Source organism: Maylandia zebra, linkage group LG22 (genome assembly GCF_041146795.1).
Source record: "Maylandia zebra isolate NMK-2024a linkage group LG22, Mzebra_GT3a, whole genome shotgun sequence".
Lineage (NCBI taxonomy): Eukaryota > Metazoa > Chordata > Actinopteri > Cichliformes > Cichlidae > Maylandia > Maylandia zebra.
This window is the reverse complement of record NC_135187.1, coordinates 20,570,736-20,588,780: the sequence shown is the minus strand read 5'-3', so window position 1 is coordinate 20,588,780 and position 18,045 is coordinate 20,570,736. Positions and strand designations below refer to the sequence as shown.

General features: G+C 40.0%; 1 protein-coding gene across 2 annotated transcripts in view; it reads right to left on the bottom strand.

The window, feature by feature from the left end:
* rapgef5a (Rap guanine nucleotide exchange factor (GEF) 5a) overlaps nt 1-17,385 on the bottom strand; it is a 48,249-nt gene extending 30,864 nt beyond the window's left edge. For both annotated transcript variants that reach the window (XM_012918308.5, XM_004547951.6), the window contains exons 1-5: nt 17,027-17,385; nt 6,518-6,568; nt 3,949-4,055; nt 3,272-3,393; nt 635-812 (exon numbers count right to left, since the gene is read on the bottom strand). In XM_012918308.5, the coding sequence (XP_012773762.1) occupies nt 635-812; nt 3,272-3,393; nt 3,949-4,055; nt 6,518-6,568; nt 17,027-17,170 (602 nt within the window). In that variant the 5' untranslated portion in view covers nt 17,171-17,385. The remainder of the gene's footprint in view (nt 1-634; nt 813-3,271; nt 3,394-3,948; nt 4,056-6,517; nt 6,569-17,026) is intronic.
* Nucleotides 17,386-18,045: the final 660 nt, after the last annotated feature.

Genomic DNA, 18,045 nt, shown 5'->3' with positions numbered 1-18,045 from the left:
GCCCGAAGCTTCACACTGCCTCCGTGTGCATCCTGTTGCCAGGACGCACACGTACCCGGCCATCCACATGATTCATCAAACCAGGCCACTTTCTTTCGTTGCCTGGTTCTGATGTTCACACGCCCATTGTTGGCATTTTCAAACTGAGGACAGGATCAGGACAGGCATCCACCTTTCCATCAGAACTAACACTAAATCTGTTTGCAATTTGACCTACAGTAATGCGTCTGTTGAATTGGACCACACAACTCAGTCTTCGCTCCCCACATGCATCTGTGACCCTTGGCCAGCCATGGCCATATCGCTGGTTTACCGCTGTTCGTTCCTTGGACCACTGCAGAATCGTCACGACAATTTTGGACCTCATCAACATTGAGGACAAAATGTTCCCTTGTTTCCCAATATAGTCCACCCACTAACATGTATCATAATGAATGTTATTCCTGAGCAGTGTATTTATTCATGAATTTTTGTATCTTTTATTCAAAATTTTATCTGCAAGAAAATATTTGAGGCCAATACTTAAAATACTATTTATGAATTATAAGTGATTCAGATTTACAACATAATCTTTCCAATACATAGTGTGCATTTCTATAAATCCATACATGATCAGATTTTACTGGACACTTACGGACTATTGGCTCCACCTCCTGAGCGGAATTGGACATATGGAGCTAGTTGTAGGAGGAGCTTAACAGCCTCTGGCCACTCCCCCTCATTGTAACGAAATTCACAGGAGGGAGAGTCACACTCCTCAAAGCTGAACTGGTAGTAAGAGTTGGAGTCTGAAAACACCACCCGCTGGTCCACTGGAGAGACAACAAATAGAAACACATACACTGTGATGAAAGAGAAGCAATGGCACCTTTTAAAGCACATATGCTGGCAGCATGCTTAAAGGGGGCTTCTTTTGTATCAGAACCATGTTGTCTCATTAAGCGTGTAATATATAATTAATAGTTCAAGTGTATAAATATGATCAAAGATTGTTATGCCTAAATCACAATCAAAGCTAACAATCAGTCAGGTACGCGCTCAAGCGTTTCTCAACAGAAGTTGCCATGTGGCACGTTGCTGTTCTGTTTATTGATTATTATTTAGTGCAATCTTTGTGGAGATAAACATTATACACTCAGTGGCCACTTTATCAGATACACATTTTAAACTACTGAATTTAAAACAGCCTCAAATTGAGGAAGAAAGTTGATTTAAGTGACTTTCAACGAGACACGGTTGTTGGTGCCAGAAAGGCTGAAATGAGTATTTCAGAAACTATCGATCTACTGGGATTCTCCCACACAACCATCTTTGGAGTTTACACAAAATGGCCATGAAAGAGAAAATATTTAGTGAGTGGCAGTTCTCTGGGTGAAAATATGAGGTCAGTGGAAAAAGACAAGAGTGCTTTAAGTTGATAGGGAGACAACACTCAAAAAAAACACTCAATAACGCAAAGTATGCAAAAAGAATCTCTAAACACAACATATCGAAACTTGAGTTGCACATGGGCCACAGCAGCAGAAAACCACACCGAGTGCCAAGAAAAGAAACTGAGGCCTGAGTCACACAAACTCGCCAAAACTGGACAATAGAAGATGTGGGTCTGACGAGTCTCAATTTGTGCTACAACATTGAAAAGAAAAACATGACTCCATCCAGGCTTGTGTCAACAGATCAAGCTGCTGGTGGAGGTTTTGGAGCATTTGAAGCTTGGGTTCCTTAGTTCCAACTGAGCATCGTTGAACACCAGAGTCTACTCACGTTTTGTTTCTGATCATGTCCACCAGATCTCAGTCCAATAGAGCACCTTTGGGATGTGGTGGAACGGGAAATTTGGATTGTGTATGTGCAACCGACAAATGTGCAGCAACTGTGATGCTGTCATGTCAACTTGGACCAAAATCTCTAGGGAATGTTTCCGGCACCTTGATGAATATGTACCATGAGGAATTAAGGCAGTTCTGTAGGAAAATAGGTGTCCTGGTAATAGTAAGTGATCCCTAATAATGTGGCCAGCAAGTGTATATATTATAATATCTACAGCGGTAAAGCCTTCTAGAAGAAAGCATCAAACAAACAAAAAAGGCTGTCACACTCTTAAAACAACCACCAGGAAGCAAATTATTTAAGCCACGCTGATTTGATTTTTATGTTTAACAGCTATTTAAACAACAACTGTGCCCACTGTAAATGTATTCTGTGTGGGTGAAATCCACACGGAGTGAAGTCTAGACAAGTACTGATGTGAGTCAACGCCTTCATGTGAGTTGTTACCTCCGCCAAAGAGGAGGAGGTGTGATTGGCCTGGTTTGTCTGTTCGTTTGTTTGTTAGCATGATTGCTCATAAAGTTTTGTATAGATTTGCATGAAAATGTAACCAGAGATGTGGCTCGAGGCAGTTTAGTCAATCCACATCTGAATCAAAGAATTCCTGGCAGGATTATTTACGACTGCGAGTTAAAACAAAACTGAACATCATATCACCACAGATCCATAAAACATTTGAAGAAATTTGGAGACATTATTTTGATTTTCAAGTCAATATCACAAACTCATTCAATTCCAGATATCTTGGATTCAGGGACTCAAGGCACACATGGTGCAGGTGGAATTTTAGCAGAGGTGCACAGTGTGGGAATTTTTCCTCATATCGAATTAGTACTGACAAAAACGAATGAGCACTTCTAAGTTGTAGTTAACGAGCAGAGACACAGCAGACAGAGTCGAAGTCCTTTTATGAGTAACTGTGGATTAGCCAGACTGATGAACTGCACCTGAACACAACTGTTCATCCTCTGAAGAAACATTTACTGCCTTTAAAAGATGAATTTACAAAGATGAAGAATGCAAACAAATGTTTATATTACCCCGTTACTAGTCCACTTACACCCAGGCACAGCGGGGTATGAATGGAGCAGTCTGATATTAGATTAACAGACTCGTAGATGTGTCAGTGCTTAGCAGGGTGTTGTTAACAGGGAGATGTTTTGGGGAGAATAATTATTGAGATTATTCGGGTTATTGGGGGCTTCAGTGTAATTTAATTGTTGGAAGTTTTATCTCAGAGAGCTAATTCTGATAGTTCATTTGACAAGATCTTAATTTAAAATCAGGTTGAATCAGAAAATGAAGCTTTTTATATTACTTTGTTTTGTTTGGAACTGGTATCTCTAAAGATGTGTAGATTGTTGTTGAAGGTGACTGTGAATGTTAAAATGCAGTACACTCCGCAGGCATGGTCGGTGTTTGTGCGTGTATGTGTTTTTACCAGACAGCAGGACTCCCAGCTCCAGCAGCACCTGCCAGACACGCACAGCGGTAGTCCGACAGCGCACATACACACATTGCTCACACAGCCACTGCACCAGCTCCACTCCCACATAGCTACGCCTGTTAAAATACACAAATGAAGATTTTCAGCACACAAATATGGCTACACAGTGTTAGCATGCATAATACATACACACACACACACTCATATGCTATTCTTCCCTTGGCACACAGTTTGTCATTCTTATTTAGTCAATACCCACTGATTATTCATTAGTTCTCTGTAAGCCTTTTCCTCCAAAACACTGAACTATTCCCATCTGCGTTCCCTCAAATAAACTCCTCGTCCATGTGTGCTTCTAAATGCGTTTGTCTGACTGTACGTGCAATGATTGTTAAGAGTATCTATTTATTATTTCCCCAAGATGTTTGGACTGATTTTACATACATTTCAGTGTAACGTTACATGCCCCATTGTAGTACATGTATTCCCAGACTACCTTGTGCTTCACTGCAAAACATCTACATCCTGCTTAGTTCGTCACAGAGCAAAAACAAGTTGAGCGACCAATAAGGATGGAGCACAAGAGTGACTGTGAGTCAGTGTATATGCTTCACTGGACTCATCGATTCAGGTCTGCACAAAGACACGCAAATAGACAGAGACAAGTGTACCGTATGATTCTGGCCAGGTGTATCTTGTCCTTCGCTGGGTACGGTCCATGTGACAAGAAAGCATTCCTCACAGCCCGACCAGCACATGGAAAACTCTGGGAACAAGACTGATATAGAAACAATAACATAAAAATAGTGTTATAATGTTAAAACCTGCGAACTTAAAAACTAAAAAAGGACTAAATGCCAAAACTCTCAGTATTGGTTTAAACATGAATTTTTAAGTATAACAAGCTAATGTGGCTACATGCAGCTGTCATTGACTGGCTCACAAGGACAGCTCGATTTCTTTCCCCCTCAGGAACTGAACATTGACCGTCTACACGCTCAGCAATAATCCTGCTATTGATGCTACCGTAAATAAGACCGTATTTCAATTAAGCTGGTTACATGGGCTGTTTGTTCTGTTCTATTCATATTCCCTGTTACATTCAGCAGAGTGAGGCTCACTTAGAAGCTGATGAGGCTCCACTCACATTATGTTACAACATTAGAGACTCTCTTTATGTCCCTATCCCATCTTTTTTATGTAGTGCAGCTTTGTGGCTGCTGTGTACACAGGTTTTTCATAATAGATAAGTCACTAGGCAGTACACATGGTACCTGAAGAGTCCTATATATATAATGCATATAATGGCATTATAAAAAGATGAGAAGAAGCATGAACACCGTGAGAGGATTTCTTCACTTTGACTCAAAGAGAATTTTTATAAGTTTTGATGGTTAAAAAATCAGGATCACTTTGACTCTTTTTGGCTAGAACTCACAAATTTTGTAAAAGTAACCAATTTTCACAAAGACAATCCACTAGGACAGAACAATGACATTTTAACGTTTCATAACCAAGGTTTAATGCTGTGCCTGGACAGACCTGGGTGTAAACAGCAACTTTAATAATTGTCATCATATTATCATGCAAAGGTAAGAGCAGAAAACCAGAACATCAGTGTTAGACAAGTTCATCAGGCTCACAAAGGCTCCATCAAAGTTACAGGTTATTCTTGTGCGTGAAGTGTAGCACACTGTTATATCCAAGACAACTGAATTTAGTTAACCACTAAATGAAGGTTCAGGAGTATTATGAGTCCATGGTCAATGGTAACCACGCCAAATAAAGAATGGAAATATGTAAATGCATCAGCATGCCGTAGCATTGACCATATTACCATATTACAGGCAACAACCGTGCCTTACTAATGTGCGACCCAACCAATAGGACAACACTCTCCATAACAACGTGGAAAAGCAACATTTCAACAAGTTATTACATCATTTGGTGTTTCAGTAAGTTATTTATTATCATTTTATGCAAAACTTGTTAACATCAAGACCTGCCATCAATAGTTTGAACTGAATATTGTTCAGTACATCAGGAGCAAGAATTTGATGAAATGGAAAGTAGTGTGCATGAAAGTAATACTGTGAAACTGAGGACCCATTAGGTGACCACTGTGTGAAAGTTTGCTTACATTCTAAATAATACTGCAGGAGTAGTTCATTTGTCCTTTGACCAGACGAGGTAAAAAGTATTGGAAAAGGAACATTTAAAGTGGTTTGAAGTCTGAGTTAATTTCCTAATTAACTGAAACTTTGGTTATGTTTAATATGAACATTTACTACCGTGATAGTAGATTTTTGAAAAAAAAAACCAAACAAACAAAAAGCAAAAACACAACAGGACCCCTTTAACTTTAAGGTACTAGCTTGTGGTTGTTCATCAAACTATAAAGGAAGAATTTAAAATTTCTAAACTCGAAGCAGAATTTCTGATCATTATTGGGGGCGGGCAAAGTAATGTCATCAAAGCCTGCGAAACGAATAGCCTCAGTTCATCCATACTCACGAGGCCCAAAGTTGTAAGGTGGAGATCAGTCTTAACTGTCTGACTAATAATCATCATCTAAACTAACCTGCCAGGTTTATTGATTAGTCTAGCTTTCAGTTACCAGATTCAGTTAGTTTTCACCTCCTGTTTGTTAGACAAACTTCCTAGCAAGATTTAAAATGGCCTAGCAAAGACTGCAGCTTCTTCTTTCAAAGATCTCCTTGCATAGGTGTTCATGGAAAGGTTTTCAGAGTTGTAATGCTTTAGGCACTACATCAGATGTTGTGTATGGAGACTTCATTAAGTATATAATGACATACAGCCAATAAAAAATACAAAGTACTGAGGGGCAAAACAACCTGGCAGGTACAAACATTTTTTGGCACAAGTAACAGATTTGCTTTTGAATACACCAAAGCTCCTCCTCAGATGTTGATTTCTTTGCTTTACTTTTTCTATCTTTGGCTCTTTTTTCCCCGGTGTTGAAAGGAAAACTTCTCCTGTGTGATATTTAATCTTTGAGGTCTTCAGAGTGCTGTACACACACATATTTGAATTTCAAATTAACGCTGTGTGTGTATGTGTGTGTGCACGCGTCTGTGTAGTTGGTGAAATTAGCCTGGAAAAACCCTCAGGTAATATCCCCACTGATGTAATTTGTGTTGGGATTAAACAAACACACTTTTGCTTGACAGCAAAACTAAAAGTATGACATCACTTTCATGTGTGCGAGTGTTTCCTTACCTTATGTACAGCAGGTCCAGTGCTTGGTCCGGGGATAGTGTCAGGTGATTGCTGTTGAAACACAAAACACAAGCCATCAGAGCCAAAACACACAAAATGACACACACAGAGTAAATACACTAAACAAACATGAGTGAGGTGAGTGAGGCCAGTTTTACCATTCCCAAACGACTAGGTTTTGTTTAAGCTTACTTTCCAGTCGATTGGGTGCTTTCATGCTAACACCTGTTACTGCAATAAACCTAATAAACCTCAAGAACATGGCTATTAATTTATCTAATAAAAATATCACAATCTGCTTATTTAAACAGAAGCGTTTTCTCTCTGACATTAAACCCGGAAAACTACAGCAGTTCAAATCCTGAGCAATATAATTCCAACTGCCAGCTCACTTATCACATCGTAACAATGACACTACAATAAATCCTTTCTTCTTACCACCATCATGACACCATTTTACAGCATTTCCCTTAGGTGTATCCACTGCACCTCTACTTCCCTAATCAGAAAATAAGCTGTTAATCTTTATGGATTATTATGGCGCCAGGGAAGGAAGATAACAGTGTTGAGACCGTGTTGACACACTAGCCCTAAAATAGATTAAAATTGATAGTAATTGTTAGATCAAGTAGACCGCAAACGAACTTCATAGAGACCACAGTTTCTGTTCCACTCTAGTGTGTACAGTATGATGTCATTTCCTAACTCCTTGTCTTGCTTCCTAAGAGCCCCATTTGAGTGGGTCTTAACAGTTAATGACTCCTTATGGTTTAAAAATACAACAACTGGTAATTTTTTATGTTTCTTTTCAAAGAATAAAGACCCCTTTGTATATGAGGTACAGAGGTTAATTTAATAAATTTATTAAACCACCTGTAATAAGCTACAAAAAAACCCCAAGATAAAATGTTTTATACCCATACTGGACATCTTTGAGAAGTCAGGAATTAATCAAGCATAACATTCAACCAGTAGAATAATAATTTAAAAAAACTGTAATTTACCACCTTAATCCAAAAAAATGCTTTACTATATGCTTTACATTTTACTGTATAACAGTAAACTCCCATTTGTAGTACAACCTGACTAAACCAACTATGAAAACATTTGCTCTAATGCAGTCTTTACTGCAGATATGTAGCCAGTACTTAATATTAGTTTTGCAAAAGCACCTCGCTACAATGATTGTAAAAAAACGTGTTACTTTATCCATAACCTGTTACTATTCACCTCCCCCAGTCTTTGACAAAGCTTGTTCAACACTTGAGAGAACAAAAAACCTTTGTTAACAGTGACCAGCAGAAAATAAATAAAGTCAAAATGAAAAATCTCTACAAATATTTCTCATTCAAGCACAGATACTAAGGACAGGATGACCATTTACATAAACATTAACTCCACTTTATAATGCCACACCTAAATCATCACTGGTGTAGCCCGGGGTTTTTCGAAGTTAACTCTTCAGTTATAGAAAAATCACCTCTCTCTAAACAAGGTGTGGTAAGAGACTTTAGCTTAAACAAGCTTCTACCTGCCAGGTGAAGTGGCTGTCTTATTCGTTTTTATCTCAAATAACTCAGCTCAGACAGAAGAAATTAGGTATTTGCCACTTCATATAGAGCAAAGGTGTTACTAATAATGTGAATGATGCCTTCATTATACTCAAGTCCCACTAAGTCATGACTTTGTCATAGTGTAAAAGCAACTCGAGGTAACTATTGCTCTGAAGGGGCACTATGTAAAGTACTGTGTAGTCTTCAGTTACCCTCATTTCTTTACATTTTGCTAGATAAAAATACATGACAGAAATAGATGCAGTGATTTATCAAAACGTGTGCATACAGAGAAATACAGTACACTACAGTTCTAACAAGCTTGAAAAATCAATATTTGGTATGGCCACCTTTATCCTTCAATACAGCCTGAGTCTTCAGGGATAGCTCAGTAGAAAGACATTCAAAGCTGCTCTTTGGATTTTTTCTGCCCTTTGTTCTGTTCTCTGTCAACATGATCCCACACTGCTTCAGCAGCACTGTTCAGGCTCCGGAGAGGCCAATCCACAACTGATTTTGATTTCTGTGTTGCACTGTGTGCTTTTCTATCCAGGTATGCAAAACCTTACGGCACTTTTCTGCTTTCATACCTCAAACTATTTTGACACGATCCCCACCACCACTGGCTAAAACACAGCTCTAAACTATCGCAGAGCTCCCTTGTTACAGATGGCTGTAGACACAAACTCTCTCCTGACCACCTCCATACACAGTTAAGATGATTTGAACCAGAAACTTCAAATTCGTCACCCTATATGACCTGTTGCCATCTGTTAAATCCAGTGCTTGTGTAACAGGACAAAATGAATGCAAAAATACAGGAGAGCATTAAAGCAAAACCTGCTGTCTGTGTTGGATTTTTGAAAGCTTATTTTCCAGTACACAAAGGTCCTGTAAGTGGTCACTATATTACCATGTCATGCAAAAATACCCAGCTTAAACAGTTTTGATGAGAAGAATTCATTTGGCTAGTTATTGCATTTCTTCCATCAGGAAATTGCATGGTGGATTAAAATCTGACTGCACTCTTCTGCATTCACTTCCCTCAGTTTCACTCAACTGTGGTACCCCTCTCCTAATCTCCACTGTTAGTAAAACTGAATAGAGACACATCCCATATAAATATTATAGTTGCTGCCAGACACAATTTATAAAGATTTTCTTTCAAATTTAACAATAACAATTTTTCTTCTAGTGGTTTAAAAAAATAGGACAATTTAGCATCATTATCAGTTGATCTGGGGTAAGAAAATATCACATACTAGTATTTGCTTTTAAAATGCTTTGGTAGTACTCTCGAGATAAAACAGAAACTGCAGGGTTGTATTAGAATGACAATCACGTTGCCATCATTCATTAAAAAGAGACAGATAAGAACCTTCTGAAACATGAGTGCAACTGGTCTGGGAGCTCAGTCAGTGAAGCAGGATCACTGACAGAGTTGTGGGTTTGACTCTCAGCAGAAACCTCTGCAGTGAACTGAGCAACTGCAGGCAGTCGTTGCTGCCCTTAGCTTCTCGCTGGCTGGCGATACCAAACCACCAGATGAAACCAGAGCGATTCAGAAACATTACCTGATCAAATGAAAAGCACCTAACTGTGGCAGACAGATCTAGATGAAGAAATACAAATGTGATGATGTGCAAGACGAGGAAGAAAAGAGGAAGGCTGAACAATTGACATCAGTCTCTGAAAGTATGAGAGTATGACAGATGGAGAGGAAAAGAGATGAGGCAGTGAGAGACGGAGAGATCGTTTTAATTATAATCGTGAACGAGTGGTAGAGGGAGCAAGACAGAGAGGGAGAGAAATGCTTGGCTGTGGCTTTGAGTTGCAAGAAAATGAAATAGAGTGGTGATTAGTGAGATGTGGAGCTGCGTATGTGTGTGTGTGAGATCCTCATTTGAGCGATGATACTGTCTGTGATGTCACAGGCTCGCACACACATACAGACACACTCAGGGCTACAGTGTATGACTGCACTTCTTTTTAATGCAAGTTACAAAACACTTGCTTACTTTTCATTATAGAAATAGATTCACTTTCTGAGATATATGCTTCTTTGCTTATTTAATGAGAGTCTGATGGGAAGATCAATACCACTCCTACTCATGGCATTAAGTTTAAAACTAAAGCCAGAAGCTGGTTGGATTACCTAAGACCAAAAACGATACCAGGGGAAATACATAGTTTGCATCTCTCTAAAGGTGACAGGGTTCAGAAAATTAATCATAACCTCAGGGGTTGAAAAAGAACTAACAGAAAAATGAAGGAAGTCAGCTATAGCGTGCCGCTCGTACAGTTCGGCTGCACAATTTGACAGCAGAAACATAAACACTTAACCCTGATCCAAAAATGCTTTTGGTATCTAGAAATCAGACAAACTCTATGAGGAAGCACTTCGCAAGAGCGGGAAGGAAAAACATCCTTTTAACAGGAAGAAAACTCCAGCAGAACCAGGCTTTAAGAAGGGGCAGCAATCTGCTGCGACCAGTTGGGGGTGATGTGTCGTATAAACACATAGTGATGAAAAGAAGTGAGTGTAGAAAAAAAACATTCGATGTATCATGGGAAGCCCCCAGCAGCCGAGACCTATTGGAGCATAACTACGGGTGGATTCAGGGTCAACTGATTCAGCCCTAACTATAAGCTTTATTAAAAAGGAAACTTGGCAAAATTTGCATCCCATTTACCCTAAGAGTGAGTTTTTACTTCATCTTGCTAACCAAGTTAGCTGCCTGTGGAGGTCTCAGTTGTGTCATGAAATATTTTTCGAGTTTAGGCCACACATTACGCGTTAGAAGTGGTAGATGGCAAACCACTTTAAAGGTCTACACATTAATCGGTTTGTCCATTTTTTATCTCCCCTTATGCAAATATACTGATCTCTGGTCCAAAAGCAGTTTTTCCCCTTCAAAATAAAATGTGAGGTTTGAGTATTCGTTTGATCTGCTCTGTCATTATTTTCAGTAAAACGTTGTTTGCTCTGAAATATGTCAGGTCATTGTGGATATATTCCTTTATATTAGTAAGCAACAGAGCTTCTTTCCTGTATTTGTGCACTGTTTGGACTGGGGATCAAGTAGAGCACACCAGCCAGCCAAGCGCACAGACAAAATAAATTGTTTCTGTGTCTCTGTAGCTATCTTGTTCTGACTTTCTTTTGTCCTGGTCCTTGTATCTTCTCTCTCCATCTCTGTTTCTCCTCATCTGGTGAATACAGATCTCTCACGAAGTCTTTGTTTCTTCTACCATCATCTCTTCTCACAAACATACTTCAGACACATACCAGCATCAGAGGTGTTTCATTCATACTGTTTCACACAAAAAGAAAACTGCCTGCTATGTTCTTGTCTCTTTGTCTGTGCTTCAATTTGTATTTCAAACAAGCACAATATGTTGCCATGTTGTATCCTATAACAGAGAAGAGAAGAGAAGATGAATGAAAGCTATAAAGAGAGAGCACATGCTGACACGCTTATCTGTGTGATGACTTCAAAGTGTGTATACAGCAAGAGAGAGGAGAGAGAGCGAGGTCATTATCTGCAAGAAATGGATTGCTCAGATTAGATTGCTGAGCACAGTGAAGAGCTGTAGCACAGTATGCTTGGCAAACCCTCCTCTCTCTCTCTCTCACACACACACACACACACACTAAGCTCCTGTCGACTCCTCAACACATCTGTCATACAAGCAAGTCAAAATAAAGACATCAAAGAAGCTATAGCTCAATAGACACATATAAATACCCAAGCACACAAAGGCACAGTTAATCTGTTAAGAAACCTATCCAACAGCCCACGCCCTTCTGCAGGCACATGACCTTTGGCTTAAACGCATTCAGTTAGTCTTTATTTGTTTCTGTCATCTAAGAACAGAAAATAAAACAGTCTTGAGTTAGTTGCCTGATCAAAAATCTCCAATTTCTTCTTATTTTGAAGGTTTCCTGCGAGTATTTACACTCTTATAACTTAGGTTTTCCCTGTATCTGTGCATAATCTCTGAGATGTTTCTACACTTTTAATGGATTTAGAAAGGCGTCACATTGGCGTGAGGTTTAAAGAACTGACTGCTCAGACACAAGAAGGAGTTGAAGCGCAGATCTGTCCGAGGGCATCCCTAATTCTTAAATACAAGAAACGTGGATACACCAGAACCCTTTCACGGTCAAACTGAGCAATCGGGGGAGAAGGGCTTTCGTAAGAGAGATGACCAATACCCTGATGGAGCATGGCTGAGCTCCAGAGATCATGTGTGGATAGAGGAGAAACGTCCAGAAGGGCAACAATCACTGCTGCACTCCATCAATCAGTCTGAGCTTTATGGCAGAGCAGCCTCTCCACAGTGGAACATGTAGAAAAAACCTGCATGGAGTCTGCATAAAAATACCTAAAGGACTGTCAGACATTTTCTCTTTAAAATACACAGTTATATCAAAATCTACTTCACCTTGCAGTAAAAGTGTTTTGAACATAGATTTATGGAAGAAAATTAAATTCACTCAGTTTTTAGCATGAGGCTGCAAAGTCTGGAACTGAATACTAGCTGGATTTGATGTAGCCCTCTGAAACCATTACCAGACCATCTGGTGATGTAGACTGCTGTTTTCTAACATTTTTTAAAAAAAATTAAAGCTATTACTTTGCTGAATTAAGAAAGTATTGTGTGACATTTGAATCCCAAAATAATTTTGGAAATTAACAGAGCTGCAGGGCTGCAATTTTTTGTACTTTGTTTTGTCAACATAATCATTATTTGGGGTAAATACCCCTTGCGTAACATCACATATGTTCATTGCACCTAACAATTCTATGTCAAATGCTCCAAAAGTGGTAACAAAAAACATAAACGTTGGATATAACATTAGTATGTTTCTCAGTTTGTGGCCATTAAGAGCCTCTCTACTCCTCGGTTGTCTTTCATCTTACTTACATTAAGGTAGGATGCCTTATGGAAGGGAAATATGGCTGGAAGACATAGAACACAACACAAGCCACTATTTTTGTGCATATTAAAGCAGAAATGAGATCATCCTCTGAGAAATATCACCAGCTTTCCTCTAAGACAGTGATCATAAAGTCAGATAGCTCGCATTAAGAGTGCTTAAGGTTTCATAATCTCATCTTACCGCCTAAAGCAGAATGCTGTATATTTGACTTCAGTTTGCAGAAGAAAATGTTGAATGTTTAAGTTCAAGTTTGAATCAACACAAAGGCTTAACTTTTCAAATTGTTGTTATAGCAATTGTATTATAAAACACACCTTTATAAGTACCATTTAGATATGAAAACTTGGTATTGTGTGGGGGCAGCAGTATAATTTCCAGCATGTAGTCTATCATAAACTCATTAGCAGCGAGGCTAAAAGCTGCAACCACAAAACCACAGAACAAAGCAAAAAAAAAAAAAAACACAAGAGTGCACAAGATTATTTCTCCAAATATGCCACTCCACATTTGTTTTTTCAAAACACCTCCTCCATCTTTAACTCTTTCCTCATAAACAACATCTAACAACCTCCCAAATTTGGTTTGATGACCATTAGAATATTTTACGGGTTTTTCCGAGCATAGCTTCAAATTGGCAGAGGCTAAGCTCACTAACTCCTCATGCACACTCAGTCATTTTGTTCTGTAAGTTTCCGTGAAATATGACAGAAACCGCTCAGTTCAGAAAAGAGCTTCAAGGGTTACTCCTAGTAGTCCTTCAAAGGGGGTAAAGAGTTAGCATGCATAATTCCTTGGCTGTCTTTAAGAATGCAAACACATGGAAATGCAAGAATCAGGCAATACAAAGCACTCCTGCTAATGTAACGCAAAGTCTCTGCACCTCTTCAATTATGGCAGAAAATTCTATATTACCGTACAAAATTACTGACATCAATACACAGAATCTGGCTCAAGGGAAACTAACAGTTGACAGTTTTTCTTATTACTGTTGGCAGCATTGCCTTTTAGGTATGTTCAACACGCACAGAGGACGAGCCGGGGGGAGTCCCAGCACCCCACATGCCACTTTCAGTAAATACAATCACGGAAGAGGCTGTTGTTAAAAGGATATGAAGCACTTAATTGGGATTATTTTGGTTTCAAACCAGGAGAAACGTTAAGCCAAAGGACGTGAATGTAGCTTCAGATAACGGATGCCGCTGCCTGCAGACTCTACATGAACAAGTCAGCAGAGACAATACATGCTATTAAATGATCAGGGTGCAGAACCACACATGCAGTTGTTGGTCTAGTTCCATGCTTTTTGAACCGATGTTGCTTTTAAGCATGGGTTGAATGCCTGAAACACTACAGAAGGCTTGATTGTGTGAAAGGCAGAAATCATTGCAGCATTCATTATATTTTACTAAAGAACACAGATTATTACATTTGATAAACAAACTCAACATGACCAAGACAAAAATTAAATGGCAATCGACTTGCCAAATTGCAATTAGCCACTCGCCAAACTCTATTGAAAAACTACAATGCACTGTGGTTACTGACTTTTCAACTGCCCTTAAAGGGTTAGCAAATCTCCCTGCACCTGTCACATCGCAGCCAATAAAGGAGTAATAATTGAATACAAGAGCAAGTCACAACAGACTACAATGCAGGACAGGATTTTTCAAGGTGAGGCTGCTGCAGGCTGCAACTTTAGGCGACAGATGCCTCCGTACAGGACAACAAGCTCAATTCACTTTATGAGCTGTCACCAAACATTAAAGAATCAGATAATGTGAAAAAAAAAAACACTCACGCAGGATACTGAGGACTTATGAATGCCTTCAGATACACGTATTAAAAAGTAAAATATCTCAAGACATGTGCATCTTGTGGGAGGGTACCAGAAAACTCTCCAGTGTTAATGACCAATCACCAATTAACAAGCTTTTGTTGAATCCAGATGAGCAGTTGCATTCTCTGCAAAGCAATCTTAAAACTCTCAGTTAAGCTAACTTTAAAAATCTCAGATAAAACCACAACTCTTATATGTAAAATATATATCCACAGGCTACACCAAAGCACTGAAATATATGGGCTGTGACTCCGAGAGACTAAGTCAGCAAAGTAGCCGATGCGTTCCCAGGAAGGAGATTGTTTACTTAAGCATGATTTTTGTTGGGCAAACAGTCAGAACTAAAGAAAAAGCATATATTTATATCAACGAAGACAGCAAGGGCTTTCTTTTTACTGTATGTGGTCAGATCATTCTTATTCCTATGTATCACCCACCTCTGAGCCACAAAATATGTTGTTGCATCTTTAGACAAGTGCCTCAGGTGCTGGTGCAGTGCAATGCAAAACAATCCCAGGAACCTCCCATCCAACAACTTTTTGATTTTTTTTTGTGCACATAAAAATAAAGTGTATTGTGGGTATGCCAGGTGAAGCAGAGGCGACTGAAAAGAGCCTGGTGAGGACCAGTCTGTGCAAAACACCCATACCTTTACACTACTTACCTATGCTTCATCACACTCACCCGCACAAACATAGAATGCTCACACCAAGATATCAGAAGAGAATGAAAGATTCTTCATCTACTCAAGCCTGCCATTATGTTCGCCTTCATGGGTACTGCACAAAAAGCATGGTTAATTCACAAAAGGAGGTAAATCCACCCTCTAATGCAGCCGTTCTCTGGTGGTTTTATAATAACATTCTTGAGTGGACTCACTTTAGTTGTCGTGTACAGCTGCTGATTTATTTTGACTGGAAAACGGGATCATACAAACAGGTAACAGGAGACTGAGTGGCCCCGATCAGTGGGTCATTCAAACATCAGTTAAAATGACCAGATGGAACATGACAAAGTGTTTATCTCTTTGGTCCTATGTGGCTTTAAACTACAAATGTTGCATATTTTTAACACGTCTTTCTCCAGTGGGACTGGAAGGAGTGGCACACAAGTCTCTGATCTCTAAGGAGGGAACTCAGAGACATATTTTTTCCCTTTTTCCCCTCCTGGGTGCCACTGATGATGAAGATGAGCAGAACTGACACTTTGAGCAGCCATTTGGCTTGTCAGGTGTGTTAGTGCCACAGTTGGGCACGTCAAGTCACAGTTACTGCTTAGCTGGCCAATCATGGAAAAAAAACAATTCAAAGATACATCAGATGGAAATTCTGATTTGATATATAAATATTAGGATAGCTTATTCGTCAAAGAACAGACCTGACTCAATCAGATGTTTAATCGTTTGACATTAGTTTGATAACCAATACATCGTTAAAGTTATTTACACAAACAAAAATGCAAGTAGGTGCTAGTCCAGACTTCTTTTTATGTCCTCCCATGAATGCTTTCTCTGTCTGATGCTGTTATCTCTGATTTCTGGGTGAGCAGGCACACAGTTAAACAGAAAAAATCATATGAATACATCACAGTGGACTCAGAACTTGTGATGGTCATTTCGTCATAATTATTTATTTTATTTCTCTACTGAAAAACAAAAACTACACTTACGGAACATTACTGTGCAATCAAAATAACTGTGTTATGTAGCAGTGAACCTACGCACATTCCTTTATATATGTGTATACATATATATATATATATATATATATATATATATATATATATATATATATATATATATATATACACATCTATAAACGTGTCTAATTTTTAGTGTATGTAAGTAGGTGTATCTAGTCAATATGGTGGAGGTGGTGTTGCCTTGACTACCAGAGTGTGAAGGTATGGTGTCCAACAGCAGTTCTGGTTATTATGGATGTAGCGTGCATACGCACGCGCGCGCACACACGTACACACACTGGGTGCCTCTGCGACAGCGCTGTTCACAGCAAAATACAAACACCTGAGTCGTGACAGGCTTACGAAACGGCTTCAGAGCCTTCACGGCGAGATGTCGGGACTGTTAAAAAAAATAAAACCCGTCCACCTTTCACCAGACATCAAACACGGAAGGACGGACAGTCAGACAGCGGTCGGTTTGAAGTACTCACGCTTTTCTTCCGCAGGTGAAGCCCGTGCTTCAGTAGTCCCGGCAGATCCCGGATTTTGTGTTTCAGCTGAGCTTGGTCTCTTGCGCTCCTGTTCCACCGCAAGCCCGCAAGTAAGCCGTCCTCTGCGGGCTCCGAGTCCTCCATGGTTCCTCTACTTCTCTCTGTCCTCGAGCCGCCTCTCTGCCTGCCTGCGCTCCCGGTGCCTACTATATCCTCAAAAGGTGCACCGCCGCCCGCGCCTGTTCGCCATTTCCCCCCGCCTCGCGCTCCCACTCAGCGACCTGCATCTGCAGCCGAACCGCGCGCAGCCTTAACGACCTACTCAATGTATTCCGCAGCACGCGACGCCGCTGCTCCACCCAATGGCTCGAGCGTCCTACTCTTCGGTAGGCTGCTGCCAGGTTCGTGTGTGTGTGTCTGTGTGTGTCTGTGTTGTCCGCGGGAGGGGGTGTCACAGGTGCAAACGAACATTGCATCACTTTCACCTCTCATCCTCCACCAGCCTGTCTACACCGGGGGAAATATTCACAGGGACTGGTGGAGCTGGCACCATAGTGTCACTGCTTATTTCTGTTAGAAGTTGAAAACTTGAAAGCTAATGACAGCAGTGTTTGGGGGAAGGGAGGGGGAAGAAGAAGAAGCAGACGGCACCCGGTAGGGCTACGTCACCACTTTACCTGGCTCAAATTTCCATAGGTAAACAAAGAGCCGCCACAGAGCGAACCTGTGTGGGTGTGCCTTTCGAGGTAGCTGACATTCAAGAGAGCATTTTCCTCATTTTAATCCATATTTTATTGACCTAACGTTTCAGCTTAACCTTTCTCAGAAGCACCTGTGTACCACTCTGTGCGAGAGGGGTACACCATGTAGCTTTGTTGTAAGTTTTTGCCTCATGATGTCTCTTATGTGGTTCGCCCTACCATAGAAGTCCATAATAGCAATTATTAGACTGAAAAACGAGATGGTGTTTGTGTATCACCGTTAATTACAGCATGCAACACATTAATAATGTCACTTAT